Source organism: Halichoerus grypus, chromosome X (assembly GCF_964656455.1).
Source record: "Halichoerus grypus chromosome X, mHalGry1.hap1.1, whole genome shotgun sequence".
Taxonomy (NCBI): domain Eukaryota; kingdom Metazoa; phylum Chordata; class Mammalia; order Carnivora; family Phocidae; genus Halichoerus; species Halichoerus grypus.
The window spans coordinates 58,996,346-59,012,379 of NC_135727.1; the positions used below are offsets into that span (position 1 = coordinate 58,996,346).

Consider the following 16,034-nt stretch of genomic DNA (forward strand, 5'->3'; position numbering starts at 1 on the left):
TCACTTGCCACCAAGGAAATACAAATCAAAACCACAATGAGATACCACCTCACACCGGTCAGAATGGCTAAAATTAACAACACAGGAAACAACAGATGTTGGGGAGGATGCAGAGAAAGGGGAAACTGGTGCCGCCACTTTGGAAAATAGTATGGAGGGACCACAAAAAGTAAAAATAGAATTACCTATGACCCAGGAATTACACTACTAGGCATTTATTCAAAGGATACAAAAATAGTGATTCAAAGGAGCACACGCACCCCAATGATTATAGGAGCAATGTCCACTATAGCCAAAGTATTGAAAGAGCCCAGATTTCTGGTGGCGCCTGGGTGGCTCAGTCGTTAAGCGTCTGCCTTCGGCTCAGGTCATGATCCCGGAGTCCTGGGATTGAGCCCTGCATCGGGCTCCCTGCTCTGCGGGAAGCCTGCTTCTCCCTCTCCCACTCCCCCTGCTTGTGTTCTCTCTCTCGCTGTGTATCTCTCTCTGTCAAATAAATAAACAAAATCTTTAAAAAAAAAAAAAAAAAAAAAAAAAGAGCCCAGATTTCTTCAAACAGATGAATGGATAAAGAAGATGTAATATATATATATATATATATATACACACACACACACACACATACACACACAGAGAATGGAATATTACTCAGCCATCAGAAAGGTTGAATACTTACCATTTACATCGATGTGGATGGAACTAGAGGGTATTATGCTAAGTGAAATAAGTCAGTCAGAGAAAGACAAATACTATATAATTTCACTCATATGTGGAATTTAAGAAATAAAACAGATGAACATAGGGGAAGTGAAGGAAAATAAGATAAAAACAGAGAGGGAGGCAAATCATGAGAGACTCTTAACTATAGAAAACAAGCTGAGTGAAGCTGGAGGGGAGGTGGGTGGGGGGTTGTGGTAATTGGGTGATGGGCCTTAAGGAAAGTACTTGATGTAATGAGCACTGGGTGTTATATGCAACTGATGCATCACTAAATTCTACCCTTAAAAGTAATAATACACTATACGTTAGTTCATTTGAATTTAAATAAAAAATTTAAAAAAAAAAACAAAAAATAGAGATTTATTTATTTGAGAGAGAAAGAGAGAGCAAATGGGGGGAGGGGCAAAGGGAGATGGAGAGAAAGAATCTCACACAGACTCCCTGCTGAGCATGGAGCCCAATGTGGGACTCGATCCCACGACCCTGAGATCATGACCTGAGCTGAAATCAAGAGTCAGGTGCTGGGGCGCCTGGGTGGCTCAGTCGTTAAGCGTCTGCCTTCAGCTCAGGTCATGATCCCAGGGTCCTGGGATCGAGCCCCACATCGGGCTTCCTGCTCTGCAGGAAGCCTGCTTCTCCCTCTCCCACTCCCCCTGCTGGTGTTCCCTCTCTCGCTGTGTCTCTCTCTGTCAAATAAATAAGTAAAATCTTTAAAAAATAAATAAATAAATAAAAGAGTCAGGTGCTTAACCAACTAAGCCACCCAGGTTCCCCTAGTTGGCTTACTTTAATGATATACTTGGTTTCCTCTCTCTGAATTTGTTATGATCCATTACGGGGTTTTGATTTGTGGTTACCATTCAGTTTGTATATAACATCTTCTGCATATAGCAGTCTATAGTAAATTGATGGCTGCTTAACTTTGAATCCATACTTGTTTTGTCATTACTTTATTGCTTTATCTTTTCCTTTCTTCCCTTGCTTTCTTTTCTCACAAAAAGTTGCCTTTCTTTATTGATACACTTGGATTCCTTTCCCTTTATTTTTTGCATATCTGTTACTTGTTTTTTATTTGTGGTTACCATTTGGTTTGAATATAAACTTTTCTATATAGCAGTTCATATTTAGTTGATGGTCACTTATTTTGAACCCATTATTTTCTACTCTCCCCTATATTAGGTTTATGGTGACATACTTTATATCCTTTTATTTTTTAGTCCCTTTACTGATTTTTACTGATATACTTATTTTTACTGTTTTTGTACTTTCTAATGGTTGTACTCTTGAGTAATGTCTTTCCTTTCCACTCAAACAGTCTCCTATAACAGTTTTTTTTTATGGCCATGAAATTTTTTAACTTTTGTTTGTCTGGAAAACTATCTCTCCTATTCTGAACGACAGCCTCACTGGATAAAATAATCTTGGCTGCAGATTTTTTCCTTTTAGCACTTTGAAATTTTTTATTTTTTATTTAAATTCAATTAGCCAACATATAATACAACATTAGTTTCAGATGTACAGTTCAGTAATTCATCAGTTGCATATAACACCCAGTTCTCATCATATCACATGCCCTCCTTAATGCCCATCACCCAGTTACCCCATCCCCCCCCCACCCTCTCCTCCAGCAACCCTCAGTTTATTTCCTATAGTTAAGAGTCTCTCATGGTTTTTCTCCCTCTCTGATTTCTTCTCATTCCGTTTTCCCTCCCTTCCCCGATAATCCTCTGCACTGTTTCTTATATTCCACATATGAGTGAAACCATATGATAATTGTCTTTCTCTGATTGACTTATTTCACTCAGCATAATACCCTCCAGTTCCATCCATGGTGAGGTAAATGGTAACTATTCATCCTTTCTGATGGCTGAGTAATATACCATTGTATTTATATTCCACATCTTCATTATCCATTCTTCTGTCGATGGACATCTTGGCTCTTTCCACAGTTTGGCTATTGTGGGCATTGCTGGTATGAACATTGAAGTGCAGGTGCCCCTTGGGATAAACACATTTGTATCTTGGGGTAAATATCTAGCAGTGCAATTGCTGGGTCATAGGGTAGCTCTATTTTTAACGTCTTGAGGACCCTCCAGACTGTTTTCCAGAGTAATTGTACCAGCTTGCATTCCCACCAGCAGTGTAAGAGTATTCCCTTTTCCCCATATCCTTGCCAACATCTGTTGTTTCCTGACTTGTTAATTTTAGCCATTCTGACTGGTGTGAGGTGGTATCTCATTGTGGTCTTGATTGTATTTCCCTGATGCTGAGTGATGTGGAGCATTGTTTCATGTGTCTGCTGCCTATTTGCATGTCTTCTTTGGAGAAATGTCTTTTCTTGTCTTCGGCCCATTTCTTGACTGGTTCTTTGCATTTTAGGTGTTGAGTTTGATAAGATCCTTATAGATCTTAGATACTAGCCCTTTATCTGATATGTCATTTGCAAATATTTTCTCCCATTTCGTAGGTTGCCTTTTAGTTTTTTTTTTTTGTTTTTTTTTTTTTTTTTTTTTTTTACTATTTCCTTTGCTGTGCAAAAGTTTTAATCTAGATGAAGTGCCCATAGTTCATTTTTGCTTTTATTTCCAGCCTTTAGAGATGTGTTTTGCAAGAAGTTGGTGCAGTTGAGATCAAAGAGGTTGCTGCCTGTGTTCTTCTCTAGGATTTTGGTGGATACCTGTCTCAGATTTAGGTCTTTCATCTATTTTGAGTTTATTTTTATTTATGGTATAAGTGAATGGTCAAGTTTCATTCTTCTACATGTGGATGTACAATTTTCCCAACACCATTTGTTGAAGCTACTGTCCTTTTTCCATTAGATATTCTGTCCTGCTATGTCAAAAATTAGTTGACCCTAGAGGTGAGGGTCCATTTCTAGGTTCTCTATTCTGTATCATTGATCTATGTGTCTGTTTTTTTTTTTTTTTTATTTGTTTGTTTGTTTTTTGCCAGAACCATACTGTCCTGATCATTATAACTCTGTAATATAGCTTTAAGTCTGGCGTTGTGATGCCACCAGCTTTGATTTTCTTTTTCAACATTCCTCTGACTATTTGGGGGTATTTTTTGGTTCCATAGAAATTTTAGGATTGTTTGTTCCAGCTCTGTGAAAGATGTTGATGGTATTATGATAAGGATTGATTTGAATGTGTAGGTTGCTCTGAGTAGCATAGACATTTTAACAATATTTATTCTTCCAATCCATGAGTATGGAATGTTTTTCCATTTCTGGGTGACTTCCTCAATTTCTTTCATAAGTGTTCTGTAGTTTCTAGAGTAGAAATCCTTTACCTCTTCGGTTAGGTTTATTCCTAGGTATTTTATGGTTTTTGGTGCAGTTGTAAATGGGATCGATTCCTTAATTTCTCTTTCTTCTGTCTGTTAGTGTATAGAAATGCAACTGATTTCTGTGCATTGATTTTATAGCCTGCACATTGCTAAATTCCAGTATGAGTTCTAGGAATTTTGGGGTGGAGTCTTTGGGTTTTCCACATAAACTATCATGTTATTTGTGAAAAGCGAGAGTTTGACTTCTTCTTTGCCACTTTGAATGCCTTTTATTTTTTGATTTCTGATTGTCTCATGTTGCCTGTGAAGTCCTTGTTTCTATAGATTGTCTCTGTAAATTTCTGTTCTATATCACTCTTGGGGTCTTTCTTCTTTTATAGACCCCCTCCCCCTTAATATTTCTTGCAGGGCCAGCTTGGTGGTCACATATTCTTCAGTTTCTGCTGCTCTTGGAAGCTCCCTGTCTTTCCATCCATTCTGAATGACAGCCTTGCTGGATATAGTATCCTTGGCTCCATGTTCTTCTCATTTAGTGCCCTGAATATGTTTTGCCATCCCCTTCTGGCTTGCCAGGTCTCTGTCGACAGGTCTGAAGTTATTCTGATGTTCCTCCCTCTGTACATAAGAAATCTCTTCCCTCAGCCACTTTCAAGATTGTTTCCTTGGATCTAAGATTTGTGAATTTTACTATTATATGTTGTGGCATTTGGTCTGTTCTCATTGATCTTGAGAGGGGTCCTCTCTGCCTTTTGGACATGAATGTTTGTTTCCTTCCCCACATTAGGGAAGTTCTCAGCTATGATTTGCTCAAATATACCTTCTAGACTTCTCTCTCTCTCCACTCCCTCAGGGATCCCAATAATTCTGACATTGGAACATTTCATGGCATCATTAATTTCTCAGTCTGATCTCTTGGTCTTTAATCTGTTTTTCCTAGGCCTCCTCAGTTTCCTTCTTTTCTATCATCTTATCTTCTAGCTCCTTAATTCGTTTTTCTGCCTCATTTACCCTGGCAGTCAGAGTATCCAGTTGAGACTGCATTTCATTCATAGCATTTTTAAGTTTGGCCTGATTAGATCTCATTTCTGCCTTTAGAGATTCTATATTGTTGGTAGTATTTTTCTCAAGCCTAGATATTGACTTCATATTGTTACTCTGAAGTCTATTTCTGACATCTTGCTTATATCCATATCCATTAGGTCTATGGCAGAGGCCACAGTCTCTGATTCTTTGTTGGGTGTTCCTCCTATTAGTCATTCTGTTGGGGTGTGGTTTAGGGAATGTACAGAGTCCAAAGTATTAATCATGACCCAAGCAAAATGCACCTGTTTTATAGGGACCTTAGTGTTGTTGGCCTCTTGTTCTTCCAGCCTGTCTTCTGGGGCAGGGGCCTGCCATGCTTTACTCAGGCAACTCTGCCCCCTGTAGGGGGGTGGGCTCAGTGAAAACCGTTTTTTTTTGGGGGGGGGCTTTTGTTTTCTGGTGGCTTTCCATGGTGGCTTTCCACATCTCTTCCGAGAGTCAGAGCAGAAATGACCGCATCCAAACCTCTGTCTCAGAATGGAGAAATTGCAGTCTGCTCTTCACTGAGCTCTCCAGGCCATACTGTCTCCATTTCTGTCTGCACTGCTAAAAACTGCAGCCTCCCCAGTTGTGTACCCATAGCAATACTCCCAGCAGTGGAACCCAGGGCCAGGCATGTCTCTGCCCTTTGTGCTTCTAAAACCACAAGCCACCCCTAGATCCTGTTTGGGGGTTGCACTAAAGTCTTTTCCCTGCCACTACCAGTCTGTGAGTCTGTGCCCGGTGCCCAGTACAGAACTCTTTTGCACTCTGGTGTTATATCACCTTCCCAGCACCAGCTTTTGGCAGTTCCCTCCCCCTTCTGTTTATCTTCTGATATCTGCATGCAGAACCACCGCTCCTTGCTTCATACCTTTAGGCCATCGGAGATATTCTGTTTGTAGATATCCAGGTATATATTCTTATATCTCAGGCTGATTTCGTGTGTGTTCAGAATAGTTTGGTAGATATCCAGATAAATTCAGGGGACCAGTTGAAATATGGTCCCCTACTCCTCCACCATCTTTTCTGTCCTACCTTTCTATGTCCTTTAGCATGATAAATTGTTTCCCACCCCCTTACAAACAATCTGGAGGTGTCCTTGTATCTAAAATGAGTCTCTTGTAGACTGCATATCAATGGGTTTTCTTATCTTATCCAATCTGATATCCTGTATCTTTTGATTAGATCCTTTAGTCTGTTTACATTCAGAGTAATTATTGAAAGATATGAATTTGGTGCCATTGTAGTAACTGTAAGATATCTGTTTCTGTAGATTGTCTCTGCTCCTTTTTGGTCTTTGTTACTTTTGGGCTCTCTCTTCACTCAAAGGATTGTTTTAATATTTCTTCCAGAGTTGGTTTAGTGATCACAAATTCTTTTATTTTCTGTTTGCTCTGGAAGCTCTTTATCTGTCTTTCCATTCTGAATGACACCTTTGCTGGTAAAGTATTTTTGGACGCATATTTTTCTCATTTAGCATGTTGAATATATCATGCCAGTCCTTTTTGCCCTGCTAGGTCTCTGGGGACACGTCTGCTTCCAGCCTTATGTTTCTACCTTTGTAGATTAAGGACCTCTTGTCTGGAGCTGCTTTCAAGATTTTCTCTTTATCTCTGAAATTTGCAAGCTTCACTATTATATGCGGGGTACTGACCTATTTTTATTGATTTTGAGGGGGGCTCTCTGTGCCTCCTGGAATTGAATGCTTGTTTCCTTCCTGAGATTAGGGAAATCGTCAGCTATAATTTGTTCAGATAAACCTTTTGACCCCTCTCTCTCTCTTTCCTCATCTTCTGGGACCCCAATTATTGTAATGTTATTGCCCTTTATGGTATCACTAATGTCTCAAAGCCTCCCCTCTTGGATCCAGTAGTTGTTTTTCTCTCTTTTCCTCAGTTTCCTTACTCTCCATCATTTTGTCTTCTGTTTTACTGACTCTTTCTTCTGCCTCATTTACCCTAGCAGTTAAAGCCTCAATTTTTACTGCATCTCAGTGAAAGCATTTTTACTTTCAGCCTGATAAGATTTTAGTTCTTTTATATCTGCAGTAAAAGATTCTTTAGCATCTTTTATGCTTTTTTCAAGCCCAGCTTGTATCTTCATAATGGTTGTTCTGAATTCTAGTTCTAGCATCTTACTTATCCATATTGATTAAATCTGTGGCAGGGAGTACTAAATCTGGTTGTTTCTTTTCTTTTGAATTTCTCCTTCCAGTCATTTTGTCAGAAAAAGAGGGAAAGAAAGAAAGAAAACAAAAAGAAAAAAAACAGCAGAAGCACAATAATAATATCAAGAACAACAACGATATCTTCAGGAAGTGATTCCAGTATATGCTGTGTACACTCTTCTGTTGTGTTTTGGCTGCTCTTTCCTACTGGTCCTCCCTCTACAGAGTTCCTACTTGCTTATAGTGGGGAGTGTTTGGTCCTTTAAGTAGTTATGTTTTGATTTGTTTGTGAAGTTAAGCTGGAAGCTGAGGTTTTGGAGCTTCCTTTAATCAGTAGACTTGGTAGATTCAGGGGTTTTTGTTGGTCTTCTGAGGGAGAGGCCTGCTGTTCTGGGTCACAATCTGACTTGCCCTCCTAAAAATGCTCCTGCCAGGTCAGGGGATCAGGGTTTCGTGTAGGAGACTGTGGCCTTCCTTAGGGGTACTGTGTTTCTCTCTGGAGTCTGTGCTGGTGGGCAGGAGGAGGGAAGGGTTGTATAGGAGGTAGACTGTGGCCTCACCTCATTCTCTTGTCCCTGGGGAACAGAGTTCCTGGCAGCTGCTGCTCAGGAGGCCCTCTTAGAAAAGCAAGCAATCTCTTGTGACCCAGGACCTCCTCAGTTCCCTGCCCTAACCTGTCTGTGTCTGAGTCATTGGTACACCCAAAGCCACACATCTCCTGTATTTTATCTCTGGCCAGTGGCTGGGATTCAAATCTTAAAGTTTTAAAGGGCCTGTTGATGTGTGTGCCTACTCTTGTCCCCGGGAGGGGAGGCTCAGGGCATGCCCACAACCATCCTGTCCCTGAAAACCTATCACCCAGTGTGTGTGCAGAGGCTAGAGTTTATTGTAACGCTCAGCAGAAAGCTAGAGCCAGGTTATCAGCCATCTGCACTTGACTCCATCCCCTACTCCCCTTTTCCCAGAAAAGCCACTGCAGAAGCTTGAATCTATTGTGGCAGACAGCAAAAATGGCAGGCAGGTTATCCATGTTCTGCTCCAGTCTCTGTGCTCTGCTCAGTCAGTCCCAGAACAGCAGTTCTTTGGCACACGCACAGAGGTTTAAGCCTATTGGGGTTCACACTGAAAAGTTAAGAGGTTTTCTCCCCTCTGTGCTCCTCTCTGACCCTGCTGTTGAGCTCCTCTCAAGGCTCCCCTGCTGTCCCTTTGTCTTTGGAAAGGACAAATATGCTCCTCCAAATGCCCTCTAGGAAGGGGAGCAATCTCTCCCTGAACACCTCAGGGATCCACTCGCCATGGTTTGTTGTGTGTTCATAAACCACTGTACTCTTTCCAACTTTCTCCTTCTTCCTGACTTTGCTCTGTGAACCCAGCTTCCTCCCCTTCCCAGCCATGCAGTTTCCTAATCCCCCAATTCAGAGCTCTGAACCCCGCTTCTGCCAAATTCTCTCACTCCAACTGTGCATAATGTTTCCATACTCCTCCAGTCCTCTTCCTGATTGTTCAAAATAGTTGGAGGTTGATCTAGTTGTATTCCAAGGATGAGGCAAATTCAGGGTCCCCCTACTACACTGCCATCTTGGAACTCTGATCAAAACCTTTTCTGTTGTGTGTGTGTGTGGGGGGGGGTTTTTTTTCTTTTTAATTTTTTTATTGTTATGTTAATCCCCATACATTACATCATTAGTTTTAGATATAGTGTTCCATGATTCATTGTTTGTGCATAACACCCAGTGCTCCATGCAGAACGTGCCCTCCTCAATACCCATCACCAGGCTAACCCATCCTCCCACCCCCCTCCCCTCTAGAACCCTCAGTTTGTTTTTCAGAGTCCATCGTCTCTCATGGTTCTTCTCCCCCTCCGATTTCCCCCCCTTATTAATTGATAAAGAAAACAGATTGGTGTTTGCCAGATGCAGTGGTGAGGGGGAGTTGGAAGATGGGAGAAATGAGTAAAGGTGGTCAGGAGGTAAAAATAAATAAGAATTTGAAAATCGATAAAATAATAAGTGAGTACATTGAAAAGTTCAGTGAAATTGACAAACATCTAGCAAGAATGACAAAGAAAAAAGAAAGAAGACACAGAAATTAGTAATATTAGGAATGAGTGAGGGGATATTTCTACAGACTTTGCAGACAGAAAAAGGATAAAAGAGACTATTTCAAACAACTCTGTGTGGACAAATTTGACAATTTAGATGAGATGGATCAATTCCTGAAAAAGTGCAAAATATCACAAATCACCCGATATGAAATAGATGATTTGAATAACTATTAAAGAAATTGAAATCATCCTTAAAAATTGCCCCCAAAAAACAAATCTACAAGTGCCCAAACCTACAGTTAGCATCAACTAATGGTGAAATATAGAATGCTTTCCCCTAAGGTCAAGAACAAAACAAGATGTCCACTTTGACCACCTTTATTCAATTTGTACTGGAAGTTCTAGCTAATGCAATGAAACAAGAAAAGGAAATAAAAGTAACATACAATTGCCTGTGTTGGCAATCCTAAGGAAACTACAAAAACAGTCCCATAACCAATAAGTGAATCTAACAAGGTCTCTCGATACAAGATCAACATACAAAAACCACTTGTGTGTTTATACAGTAAAAATTAACATATTGAAACTGAAATTAAATATATAATATTATTTTCAATCACTGAAAAAATCAATTACTGTAAATCTAACAAAACTAACAAAACATGTATAGGGCTTTTATGCTGAAAATTATAAAACTTTGATGAAAGAAATCAAAGAAGTTTTAAATAAATGGGAAGACATTTGTGTTCATGGATTGGCAGACTCAACATAGTAAAAATGTAAATTCCTCCAAGATTAATATGAAGGTTTAACATAATTCTTATAAAAGTCTCAATAAAATTTTTAGTTGATGTAGACCAGAAAATGCTAAGATTTATATGGAAAGGAAATATGCTTGTATAGTTAAAATAATTCTAGGAAAAAAAAGAATGAAGTGGAAGAAATCCGCCTACCTAATTTCAAGACTTATTATGTAGCTACTGTAATCAAGACTATGTGGAATTTATGGGAAGATACATCTAGAGATCAGTGAAATATTAAAGAACCCAGAAATAGCCCTGCACAAGCATGGACAGCTTAGTTGATTTTTGACAAAGATGCAAAAGCAATTCAATGGAGAAAGTCTTTTCAAAAAATGGTTCTGGAACTCTTTGATATCCATAGAGAACAGAACTGAACTTTGATCTAAATCTCACACCTTATAAAAAAATGAATTCAAAATGGATCATAGATTTAAATGTAAAAAATAAAAACCATAAAAAAGTTTAGAAGAAAAGATAGGTGATAATCTTCAGGACCTAGGGCTTGGTGAAGTATTTTTAGAAATGACACTAAAAGCACAATCCATAAAAAAAAAGAAACAATAGCTTAGACTTCATAAAAATTAAAACCTTTTTTTTTTTTTTTTTTTTTGCAAAAGACGCAGATGAGGAAAATAAAAGCTACAGACTGGGAGAAAATATTTAAAAACCACATATCTGACAATAACTCATATCTAGAATATATAAAGAATTCTTAAAACTCAACATTTTTAAAGAGTCAATTAGAAAATGAGCAAAATGCATGAAGAAACATTTCACTGAAGAGAGTATACGGATGGCAAATAAGCACATGAAAAGATTTTCAACAACTAGCCTTTGGGAAATCAAATTAAGAACTCAATGATCTATCACTGCATGCATGAATGAGAACAGCCAATTTTTTCATTATTGAGAATACCAGATGCTGGCAAGAATGCCAGGAAACTGGATTTTTCATACATTGCCAGTAAAAATGTAAAATGGTACAATTTCTCTGGAAACAATTTGACAGTTTTTTATAAAACTAAATGTATAAATACCATACATCCAAGCATTTGGATTCTTGAACCTTTATTCTAGAGAAATGAAAACTTACATCTGCACAAAAACCTGTTCATGACTGACTGTTCATAGAAGCTTTAAGGCCTCCAACATTAAAACAACCTAAGTGCCCTTCAATGAATGAATGAGTAGACAAACACTGCAAATAAATGGGGAAAAAGTACATAAATATCATGGAATACAACTTAACAATAAAAAGGAATGGACAATTGATATATGCAACTTGAAAAATCTTCAGAAAGTTATACTGAGTAAAAAAAGCCAACTTCAAAAAAGTCACATGCTTTATGACTTCATTTATATAACATTTTTGAAATGACACAATTATAGAAGTGGAAAACAGATTAATGGTTCCCAGGGGTTGGGAATGGTAGATAAAAGAGGAAGAAGAATCGTGTGATAAAGGAACATAGAAGTGTACATACATACTGTGCAATATCAATTTCTTGTTTTAATTATTGCGATATAATTATGCAAAACATAAATCGGAGAAAACTGAGGGAAGGAGATCTACCTTTGAAACTTTTGTGCCTCTAGAACTATTTTAATATAAAACATTTTAAAAATTGGTTCTGAATCAAATGAAATGAAATTTTAGAATACTTGAAATACCCAAGTAACCATTAAAGAGTCAAAGTTAATAGAAGCTACATTTTCACCATGGAAGCAAGATTGGATATGGGATAAAGATCTCTAGTTACATGTCTGGTCCCTTTAGGAAAAGAATCAATTTGTGTTTTGTTTGAAAGATTTGGTGGGTTATTTCTACAGAAAAACAAAAACAAAACCAAAAACAGAAATTTATGTATTTTTAACTAATTAAAAAAGACATAATCATTTAAGAGAAACGCTTTTTAAAAAATTAACATTGTTATTTAATTATTATTTACCAAAAATTTAAATATATTTTGTTTAATTTCCTCTCAAGGTTGTCCTGTTTGAATTATGTTTGCTTCATAAGCATAAACGTCTGCTTATAAATTTTTATTAGTCCTTTATTCAACATTGTATTGGATATTTTGACACATTATACTATATTAAATCAATAAAATGAGCAATTTCAAAAAAGAAAAAGGAGTCTAAAAAAAGTGTTCTGCGATGGACTACATGTTGCTTTAAAGTCTGAATATTTAGATAAATGTCATCTTTCGGCTAATAATATATTTAAAAGTAAAAGCATAATTATCTTAATTTTTGCATATTGACTAATAATTAAATTTTATTATTTTAGGTACTTATTTATTTTTAATCATATTTTATGCAGCATCCATTTATTATTTTAATGGCCAGAAATGCTAAAAGTTCTATGTTTACAAAAATTCCTTTTGTATTTCTCTTATAAGACTTGGATTGGGAATCGAAGAAGGAAATATCGTTTAATGGGGATTGAAGTTCCGCCTCCAAGAGGAGGCCCTGCTGATTTTTCTGAGCAGCCTGAGTCTGGTTCTTTGTCTGCACTCACATCAAGAGAAGAAGCTGGTCCTGAAGTAGGAGAAGATAATGAAAGAAATGATGAAGTATCCATCTGTTTGTCTGAAGGAAGCTCTCAAGGTATTTCATATGCTGCACTTTCTAATACTAGCTTTTGTAAATTTGATGGATTTTAACTTGCTTTTCAGCTAATTGCATTTCAAATCTAAAGTCTTCAAAATATTTGTTTAAACATTTGAAAAGAAATTGATTTATTTTGATTGTATTTTTATATATATACACACACATAATGAAATGATTACTACAGTAAAACTAATTAACATATCCATCTCCTCACATAGTTACCGTTTATGTATATGGTGAGAGCACCTGAAATCTACTCTCTTAGCAAATTGCTAGTATGCTATATAGAATTGTTAACTGTAATAATCATGCTGGACATTAGATCTCTAGACTTATCCATCCTATGTAATTGCAAATTTGTATCCTTTGACTAAATTCCCCCATTTTCCTGACCTCCCCACCATGGTAACTATCATTCTGTTCTCTGCTTCTATTTGACTTTTTAAGAGTCCACATGTAAGTGAGATCATGCAGTATTTTTAGTTCTGTGCCTGGCTAATTTCATCTAACATAATGTCTTCCAGGTTCATCCATGTCATTGCAAATGGCAGGATCTCCTTTATTTAAGACGGAATAAATTCCTATATATATGTATATAGGTTTTTATATATTTATATATATTTATTTACATATATTATATATTCCTATATATAGGAGATATATATATATTTCTCAATTTCTTTATCCATTTATCTGTCAACAGATACTTAGGTTGCTTCCATATTTTGGCTATTCTATGTAATGCTGCAAGAAATGTGGGAGCACAAATATCTCTTTGAGGTACTAATTTTATTTCTTTTGTTTATATATCCAGAAGAGGGATTACCAGATTACAAAGAAGTTCTATCTTTAAGTTTTTGAGGAACCCCCATACTGTTTTCCAAAATGGCTGTACCAATTTGCATTCTGACCAATGGTGTACAAGAGTTCCTTTCCTCTATATCCTCAACAACACCCATTGTCTTATCTTTTTTATTTTTAATGCCTCCCCCTAAAGAGTCTCACTGAGTCATCACAACACTTATCTACCACAATAATGATATCTCACATTTAGAAATGTTGGTCATTGTAACAATCCATAATTATAATTAAGTATAATTGTTTTTTATTTTATTGAAATTCTAATCAATTTAGGTTAGAACATTATAAATGTTTTGTAATAAAAGAGGGTATGGTATAATATGATTAACACCAGGGTAATAGGCAACCTGGGTGAAAGTCCTAGATCTTCCACTAGATGATTATTTGACTTCAGGCAAAACATTTAATTCATGGGGCTTTAGTTCCGCATCTGTAAACTAAGGGAAATAGACTGGATCATCTTTATAACATTGCTCATGAGAGCAATGAAAATTAAAATAATAACATGTACTTTTTCAATGAACACTTGTATTGAGTTTAATTTACATATCATAAAATTCATCTGTCAATGTAGAATTCAATAATTTTTAGTAAATTTTATAGAGTTGTGGATTATCACCATCACTAAAGTACAGCTTTAGAATATTTTCATCACTTCAAAATATTTATTTGAGCTTGTAATCAACCCTCATTCCCACATCCAAACCCAGGCAACCACATATCTACTCTCTGACAATATAAACTTGTATTTTCTGAATATTTCATATAAAAGGAATTATACAATATATAGTCTTTTTGTATCTGAGAGAAAGAGAAAGATTCTTGTACTGACCCATTTTGTTTATTTTACTGACCAGAATATTAACAATATATTTTCCAGTTTAATTTTTGCCTTTTAAATTTGATTATGGATGTCAGAACTTTTGCTTGTAGTATTTCTGTTGCCAAATATATCAATCCTTTTCTTTATGATTTCTGACTTTGGTGTCATGATTACAAAGTCCTTTACTGTATCACATTTGTGTTAACATACCCCTATATTTGCTTCTTATATTGTTATGGTTTCATTTTTACAACTTGGCATTTATTCTGCCTAGAATTTATTTTACTTTAAGATGTGTGAGGAAAATACCTAATTTTATTTTTCCAAATGGTTAACCAGTTGCCTTTACAATATTTGTTAAATAATCCAACATTTTTTTCCAGTGAGTTTAATTGTAGCTTTTTATCGAGTATTATATACATACACACATATATGTATACATATATATTTTGGATTTCATATTATGTTACATTGATCTGATTGTTTATAACTGTGGCTTTATAAAATATCTAAATATCTGGTAGTGCTCTGATTACTCTTCTTAGCTCTTGTAGCACAGATTCTTCTAGATTAACTTTAGAATTGCTTAGTCATACCTTTCGCCAATCTCTCTCCCCCAAAATCATTTTAAGATTTTTTTTATTGACACTGCATTAAAAGGATAATAAAGTGTGGAAAGATAAATTCAGTTTTGCATGTGTTAAGTTTTAGATGACATCAGGACATCCATGTAGAGCTGTTCAGGAGACTCATGGATAATATGGGTCTGAAACTCAGAAGAGGAGTTAAGACATGACAAGAAATATAGGAGCCACCCACATCGAGGCCAAAAAAAATAATGTCTAACCATAGAAATAGAATATTTAGTTAAGTGAGAAAATGGAAAACAAGAAAGAAAGATGTATAAGAGCTGTGTGTTGAGAAATATCCAGATTTGGGAGCTAGAGGAGAAAAGGGAGCCATCAAAAGAATATTCAGATATAGGAGAATGAGAATGTTATGTTATTACTAAAATCAAGGAAAGAGAAATTTCAGAAGAAAGAAATGTCTAGAAATTTCTCTCATATGAGGCATCTAAAATGGTCAAAGGTATGTAAGTAGACAATATAATGGTAAAAGAGGATGAGGGACAGGGATATGAGGAGTTGTTCAATGAGTATAAAGTTACAATTACACAACTGTAATATAACTGTTAGTTCCTATAGTTGGCAATAAGGGGTTATAGACTTTAAAAGCTTTTTAAGAGGATAAATCATATTGTGTTCTTAACACAAAAAAAGGGACAAAAGAAAACTTTTGGAGGTCATGGATATGTTTATTATCTGTATTGTGGTGATGGTAACATGAGTGTATTCATATGTCCAAACTCACCAAATTGTATACATTAATTATGTGCACTTTGTTTACACCAATTATACCTTAATAAAGCAGGAAAATGAAAATAAAATTTTAAAAAAAGAATGAAAACCCATTGAATTGGGTGCTTAAAGGATTCTTTCAAAAAACAATGTGTGTTGCAAGGTGGAGGCAAGCAGATTGCACTAGGTTGAGTAATGGAAAGGATATAAAAGCTCTCAGCATTGCCAGGGCCATATATTTTAATACCAGTGTTAAAAAAGTTGTGTGAATATTCAAGTGTTTCCTCTCTCT

At 36.3% G+C, this 16,034-nt stretch overlaps 1 protein-coding gene across 1 annotated transcript in view; it reads left to right on the forward strand.

Annotated features, from left to right (window-relative positions):
* The window catches only part of HDX (highly divergent homeobox), a 246,974-nt gene that overhangs the window by 200,980 nt on the left and 29,960 nt on the right, over positions 1-16,034 (forward strand). Inside the window, exon 6 of the mRNA XM_078064085.1 lies at positions 12,490-12,697. Within this exon, the coding sequence (XP_077920211.1) occupies positions 12,490-12,697 (208 nt within the window). The remainder of the gene's footprint in view (positions 1-12,489; positions 12,698-16,034) is intronic.